Genomic DNA, 7,847 nt, shown 5'->3' with positions numbered 1-7,847 from the left:
AAGCAAAAAAAAATAGGAAGTAGTGGAAATACAAACCCCATTTCCAGAAAAGTTGGGATATTTTCCAAAATGCAATAAAAACAAAAATCTGTGATATGCACTTTTCAATCTTATTTTAACTCTGTCCCAACTTTTGTTAAGTGTGTTGCAGCCATCAAATTCTAAATTTGTGTATATTTACAAAATACTATCAAGTTGGTCAGTAAAACTATTGAAAATATTTTCTTTGTACTTTTTGTCAGTTAAATCAAGGTTCACGTGAATTAACATATCACAGATTTTTGTTTTTATTACATTTTGGAAAATATCCCAACTTTTCTGGAAATGGGGTTTGTAGAAAAACCCTTTGACAAAATTTAGTTCAAGGCTTAAAAAAACTGCAACACAGAGCTCAATAGTTAACAAATACAACAGAGGCAATACGAACTTTCATAAATACCAACATTAACTTTTTTTAATAAAAATGTTGGTCCCATTTCAAACAGTAAAATTTACAAAGATAAATAAGAACTTTAGAAAACTTTAGAAAAGACTATTGGCACTCAAACCCACTTAGAGTAACACTACCTTAGACAGAAGGAGGAAGAGAAATAACACACATGAAAAAAAACACACAAGAGTCAGATAAAACTAAGTATATATTTTCATCAAAAATGAACAGGATTCAGCACTCTATGTGTGTATATGCAATTGTGATAAGCAATACAGACCAGAAAACTTCAATGTGATGCCCACTGAGAGAAAATGAATCATCACTCTGGAAGGAAACATTAAGCACTGGAATGAGTATGACCCTCAATGGGAGACATCCCAATGATCTGAGCAGACAAGATGGTGACAAGGAAGCATCGAGCACCTGACAGAGAGTTGGAGACCTCTTCCTAGAAACAGAGGGGTCCCTTGCAGAAATACAGGACAAAGTAGTTAACAAAAGAAAGAAAAAAAAATCAAAACTACATTAAATACAACAAACAAGGCAGTACGTACAGAAAATGCCAAGAGAAACCAGACACAATCCAACACATTCCAGGATCCTGCAGCAGTTTAACTCAATCTGATTACTTACAAAGCTACAAACAACTGGCAAATATCATTCACCAAAATCTTGCTTTAAAATACCAACTCATGAATGCCCTCCATCACTTCATTAAGGCACCATAAATTCCAGCCTGATGCAGTTTTAGAGTCAAACTCTTACAAATTATATGATAATCAATACATTATTTCACATAGGACAATCCATAATAAACATCCGGATATAACATTACAAGATAAACAAGCAGGAACAACTCCTTCAATAGATAAAACCATTCCCAACACACACGTTCGACCAGTAGAGCATCTCACCACAGGTATTGCTTGTGCCATCAGTCAGACAAACAAAAGATTTTCTCTGTCAATCAGCTTCCAAATGTTTCCACTCTGTCATTTGTAGCCACGTCCCGCTGCTGATTCCCTTCTCCTCATCATACGTTCTTACCCCGACCATCCTCCAGTACACCAAACTCTGCCCTGTGCGGTCCCACCTCTGGTTTCTGACCTTGCTCAGTTGAACATCCAATTAATGGTTTCCATTCTGATTTCAGTCTTTAGAGTACAGTGGTGTTTTATAACAATCCTGTAGAAGCAGTGAAAATGATCCATGATCCATAGTGTGGAATGAGCCCTCAATAAGGAGGATAACTACCAATGTCATCCTCTATCAGCGCAGAGATTTGAGGGGTGAAGAACATGTCAGGCAGAACTGCAGTCAGCTCAACTTCTTCAGTCTGCAGAAAATTCAAGGGAAACCTCTTCACCCACAGAGTGGTGACTGTTTGGAACCCATCACCACAGGGAGAGCGAGAGATGAACAACAGGGTAGGATTTAAAAGGACTGTCGTGGAACAGAATCACTGGCAGGGTCCAGCAGGCCTGAGTTGACTCTCTACTGTACACAAGGTGTGTTATAAATTCACTTAAGTACCAGAGACAGAGTTCAAAATAGAGCTGATTTATTTGTTTCAGATGCAGAATATTAAACCCCAGTCCCATTGAAGGTGAAGGTGCAGCAGAAGAAACTCCTCCCATGCCCAGTGACCAGGGTGCAGAACTGGGTGTGGTGAGCAACAGCAATAATTGCAGAGTTCAGCACCAACAGTCACTCTTGAAATTGCATTCAGCAACGGTGATGGACAAATATCCAGCATGCAGCTTATTGAAACTTTCTCCCCAGTGTGAACCCGGTAGTGTGTCACAAGTGTAACATGCCGTAAGGTTTGACTGCTAATGTAATGGCCTCTCTGTAATGTTTCACTACTGAGGTAATGGTTTCTCTGTAGCAGCAATGTTTATAATACGACTAGAGATACGGGTTTTTGAGTGCGGGGCTTTCCGATGATAGAAATGTTCTTTCTTGTGAGTCTGGAAGAGAGATTTTTGTGGTCTTTTGCTGGGGGAGATGAAAAGATGCAAATGGAGACAGTGGGCTCTTTTTCTTCTTTTTTTGTTTACTTTACTAACCCTGTATTCAAAGAAAGTATTATAAAGCACAATAGTTTAATCGGATACTGTGTACTCTTTGTTATTTCAGGGAACTGATTTGTAACAGGGGACACATCACACAGCATTCACCCAAACGAGAATTCTCAAGTTTGGCCGGGCTGGGGGTCTATCACCCCCTACATTAAGCTGCTAGCCAAAGCAAGAGTTACATAAGCCTCGATGACTGAGTGAATCGCTTCCCACAATCACAGCAGGTGAACGGTCTCTCCCCAGTGTGAACTCAATGATGCACATTTGTTGGAGATGGCTGAGAGAAACTCTTCCCAATGTCTGAGCAGGTAAATGGCCTCTACCCAGTGTGAACTCGCTGGTGTTTCTGTAGTTGAGATGACTGAGTGAATCCCTTCCCACAGTCTGAGCAGGTGAATGGCCTCTCTCCAGTGTGAACTCGCTGGTGTACCTTCAGGTTAGATGAGCAAGTGAATCCCTTCCCACAGTCTGAGCAGGTGAACGGTCTCTCTCCAGTGTGAACTCGATGGTGAGCTATTAGGTCAGATGATCGAGTGAATCTCCTCCCACAGTCTGAGCAGGTGAAAGGCCTCTCACCAGTGTGAACTCGCTGATGTACCTTCAGGTTAGATGAGCAATTGAATCCCTTCCCACAGTCAGAGCAGGTGAATGGCTGCTCCATGGTGTGAACTCGCTGGTGTACCATTAGGGTGGATGACCGAGTGAATCCTTTCCCACAGTCTGAGCAGGTGAATGGCCTCTCCCCAGTGTGAACTCGATGGTGAGCCATTAAGTCGGCTGACCGAGTGAATCCCTTCCCACAGTCTGAGCAAGTGAATGGCCTCTCTCCAATGTGAACTCGCTGATGTACCTTCAGGTTAGATGAGCAAGTGAATCCCTTCCCGCAGTCCGAGCAGGTGAACGGCCTCTCTCCAGTGTGAACTCCCTGGTGTGCCACGAGGGAGGATGATTGTGTGAATCCCTTCCCACAGTCTGCGCAGGTGAAAGGACTCTCGCCAGTGTGAACTCGCTGATGTACCTTCAGGTTAGATGAGCAAGTGGATCCCTTCCCACAGTCCGAGCAAGTGAACGGACGCTCCCCGGTGTGAACTCGCTGGTGAGCCATTATGTCAGATTACCGAATGAAGCTTTCCCCACAAATTCAGCACATGACCTACTTCTGCCCAGTGTGAACTGACTGGTGTGTCCACAGGTGGGAAGACCACTGGATCCCTTCTCACACACAGAACAGGTGAATGGCCTTGTCCCAGTGTGAACTTGCTGATGTACATTCAGTTGAAATGACCGAGTGAATCAATTCCCACTGTCTGAGCAGGTGAATGATCTGTCCCCTGTGTAAAATAACTGGCATGCCAGTTGGTCATATGATCGAGTGAATCCCTCTCCACAGTCTGAGCAGGAAGCATGATCAAGTGAATCCCTTGCTCCACTTCTTAAATATCTGGACAGAGACAGCAAAACTGACGCAATCTGTTTGAGATTCCAGTCGACAAATTCCTCGTCATTTTTAACCTGGAAAAAGATTTACAAAATCCATCAGTGGGGGAAGGACAACATTTCAGATGAGATCACTTGAGTTGTCAAGGTGTGACCTGGCATCACACTGTTACAGTGAAGTTTCACCCAAGTTGGAGAGAGAAATCATCTTCTAACTGTGCACAGTGCTGGCATCTGGAATAACCATCAAATTCTCTGATGCTCTTCCTGTCTCTATAAGAATGGGGCATTTCTGCCATCTCCAATATGTGACCTGGCTCAGTTTGACTCTCTCCATTGGTATTATTCCCTGTTCCCACTGAGCTACACGGGGGCCTGGCCCCACAGTAACTGAAATATTCTCACACAAAGCCGGCAGTGGGGCTCTCTCTGTGTAAAAAAATACCCGACATCCCCTCTATTTCCAAGCACCTTAAAACTATGAGCCTTATTTTAGCCATTTTGGACCTGGTAAAAAGCCTCCGGCTATCCACACAATCAAAGCCCCTCATCATCTTTTCACCTAAAATATGCTTTAAACATAAACAAGGGAATCATACATTGCTTTGAGGTTTTGTTACAAGTATACAAAATTATTAGGGTACAGATAGGGTAAATGCAAGCAGCATTTTCCACTGAGGTTGGATGCGATGATAACCAGAGGTCATGGGTAAGTGGGGAAGGTGAAAATTTAACGGGAGCGTGTGGAAAAGCTCTTCACTGAAATAGTTGTGAGAGTGTGGAATGAGATGTCAGCATGAGTGATGAATATGAGCTCAGTTTCACCATTTTAAAGAAGTTTGGATGGGAGCCTGGATGGTAGGGGTATGGAGGGCGATGGTTCCGGTGCAGGTAGTTGCATTAGACAGCTTAAATGCTTTTTCAGCATTGACTAGATGGACCAAGTAGCCTGTTTCTGTACTGAACTTCTCCAGGTTTCTGTGACACAGAAGCTGGACAAACTTGTTTGGACGGGGAAAGGTAGGAGTGACAACGGAGCAGCAATGGCTGGAGATTCTGGGAGCAATTCGGGAGCTGAGTGATCAATACATCCCAAAGAAGTGGAAGCATTGAAAAGGTAGGAGGACACAACCATGGCTGAAATATGAAGCCAAAGCCAACATAGAAGCCAAAGAGAGGGCAAATAAAAGAGCAAAAACTATTGGGAAGCATTTAGAAACCAACAGAAGACGACTTAAAAAAAGTCAGATGAGTTCAGGGTGTGGAATGATGATTAATGAGTCAGTCATTAATGAGTCTTGGCAGCACCCAACAGTCTGAGGCATTTACAGGAACAAAATATCCGGGGCCTCAATAACTCCTGAAAACCAAGGTTCCCTGCACCAGTAATCTTTCAACTTTTATTTTGACAGGCACATACAAACTCTACACCCTCAAAATTTCACTTCTGAAGGCCTCCCACTTACAAGTACTCCTTTGCCAGAAAACAGCCTGTCCCAAACCACACTTGTCAGATCCTTTCTGATACCATCAAAACTGACCTTTCTCCAATTGAGAATCTCAACCCGTGGGTCCAGACCTCTCTTTTTCCATATTTACTTTGAATCTCATGGCATTATGATCACTAATTTCTGTCACCAGCTCTGGATCATTTCCTAACAGCTTATTGCACACTTCTACGTCGGGAATTCTATGCACTGATTAAGGGCACATTTGACAAACTTTACCCCATCTAGTCCTTTTACAGTACAGGAGTCCCAGTCAATATATGGAAACTTAAAATCACCAACTGAATCAACCTTTGTTTCTTGGCATGGTCTGCGATCTGTCTACAAATTTGTTCGTCTAAATCCCTCAGACTGTTGGGTGCAACCAACTCCCAGTAATGGCTACATCATCATAATTCGCTGTCCTCAGCTTATCTGGCTTTCCTACGATGCTTCCTGCATTGTGATATACACAGCTCAGCACATTCATCGCACCATGCTCAGCCATTTGATTGCTGACTCTGTAGAAGTGAACTTTCCACTATTCAGGACATTTGCCGAGACAGGTGCGTAAAAAGGGCCCGAAGGATATTGGACACTCTATTCACCACAACCACAAACTGTTCCAGCTGCTAGGTCCAGGAAATTGTACCACAGCAAAGGGACCAACAGGCTCTGGGACATCATCTTCCACCAGTCCATCAGACTGATTCATTGATTTCTATGTTATATTGACTGTCCTGTGTACGAACTATTATAAATGACTATATATTCCACATTTAGACGGAGATGTAACAAAAACATTTCTACTTCTCATGTACATGAAGGATGTATGTAAAAAAATCAATTCAATTCAATTCACCCTCTCCACTATCTGTTCTGTCACTCTGGCTCCCGTTCCCCCTACAACTTATTTTAACCACATCACCCCTCCCCTCACACTAGCATTAGCAAGCCTTACCACAAGGATATTCATTCCCTCTTGTTCTGTTCCCATAACTAATGAATCCCCTATCACCCTTTTGACTTTCCTCTGCCAGGTAATCCCCCCAATAGTTTCTAAAGTGGTCCAACTGTTGTTGTGGGGAATGGTCACAAGAGTACTCTGCAGTGGCTGTTTAACCTCATTCCCCTTCCTGAATCTCACCCAGTTTCCTGTGTCCTGCACCTTGGGTGTAACTTACCTCTCTTCATGTCATATCTATCAACCTCTCCAACTCCTGGATGATCTGGAATTCATCCATTTCAAGTTCCAACTCCTTAAAGTTCAGGGTTACAAGCTGCAGCTGGATGCACATCTTGTAGGTGAGGGCATCAGGGACACTGGAGGTCTCCCCACCTTCCCACCAATGTCCCCTCTAATTTGTAATGACCAGTGTGCACATAAATCTTGTACTGTGCATTTTTTCCGAGTGACATGTGCACAGTGAATTTTATATAGAGAGGTATTCATCTTAAGAGCTAGCAAACCATTATCCATAAGAACTTTACTCTCCTCTGAGTTTGATCGAGTTCATCTGCACTCTCACACAACCTATGGAGCAGGCTTGTAACGGGTAATGAAAGATTTTGTCACCAGAGCTTTTGCACTTTGTCCATATGCGGTTTGCTTGCTAAATTACACTTTAAAATGTCAGATTTCCAAATATCACTCCACTTCTTCACACTTGTAAATTCTCCAGCAACTTTTGCATCACCACAAAAGACACAGGTAAAACCAGTTTCTATATTGGTATAAATATTTCCCCTGAACACTCCTGAGGAATTGAGGATATATAAAAAAATCATTTTGAACCTCTGTAACCTCTGGCTAAAAGAATAATTGGGACTGAATAGGAATTTCTGAACTGATGTAAACTCTATCTTCAGCGGTTAACTAAGACAGGCTCATTCCCAGTTCTCTGCAGCTTGCAGAGAGACACACTGAGAGCTGATAACATTATACATTGTACCCTCGTTTGAGTAAAGGGAGGAGGACTTGCTCATAAGGACAGGAATGAACATCTGTCTGTAATTAAGTCAGGGCTTTGCAAAGGGAATAACTGATAAGGACGGGACAGTACATACATCTGTAATTAAGACCTTGATTTAGTGAACTCTCTTATTTAAGTAATTAAGTTTTACACCAACAGACGGTGGGCATACCAGTTCAAATAATATCTTGCAATAGTAATGTCTGGGGCTTACTATGTATAAATGTCTGGGTTCATGTATAAATACACGACTGTAACCTGACTGAGTCAGTCCACTTGTCAGATGGTGGCAGTGCTTACGTGCCTTCCCTTTGACAACTGGGTCTCAAACTCCTGCAGGAGAATGCACAATAAACTGTGGTGATGATAAGAAGCTGGTCTCCCGGGTTTTATTCAGATTCAACTTTAACATTTGGCATCACGAACAGGATCCCAA

General features: G+C 42.7%; 1 protein-coding gene across 4 annotated transcripts in view; it reads right to left on the bottom strand.

Annotated features, from left to right (window-relative positions):
- Positions 1-447: 447 nt before the first annotated feature.
- The window catches only part of LOC140722924 (uncharacterized), a 43,064-nt gene continuing 35,664 nt past the window's right edge, over positions 448-7,847 (bottom strand). For all 4 annotated transcript variants that reach the window (XM_073037552.1, XM_073037553.1, XM_073037554.1 and 1 more), the window contains exon 3: positions 448-4,026. In XM_073037552.1, coding sequence (XP_072893653.1) covers positions 2,834-3,619 — 786 coding nt within the window. In that variant the 5' untranslated portion in view covers positions 3,620-4,026 and the 3' untranslated portion in view covers positions 448-2,833. The remainder of the gene's footprint in view (positions 4,027-7,847) is intronic.

This window comes from Hemitrygon akajei, unplaced genomic scaffold (assembly GCF_048418815.1).
Source record: "Hemitrygon akajei unplaced genomic scaffold, sHemAka1.3 Scf000093, whole genome shotgun sequence".
Lineage (NCBI taxonomy): Eukaryota > Metazoa > Chordata > Chondrichthyes > Myliobatiformes > Dasyatidae > Hemitrygon > Hemitrygon akajei.
This window is presented reverse-complemented; position numbering and strand designations above follow the sequence as displayed.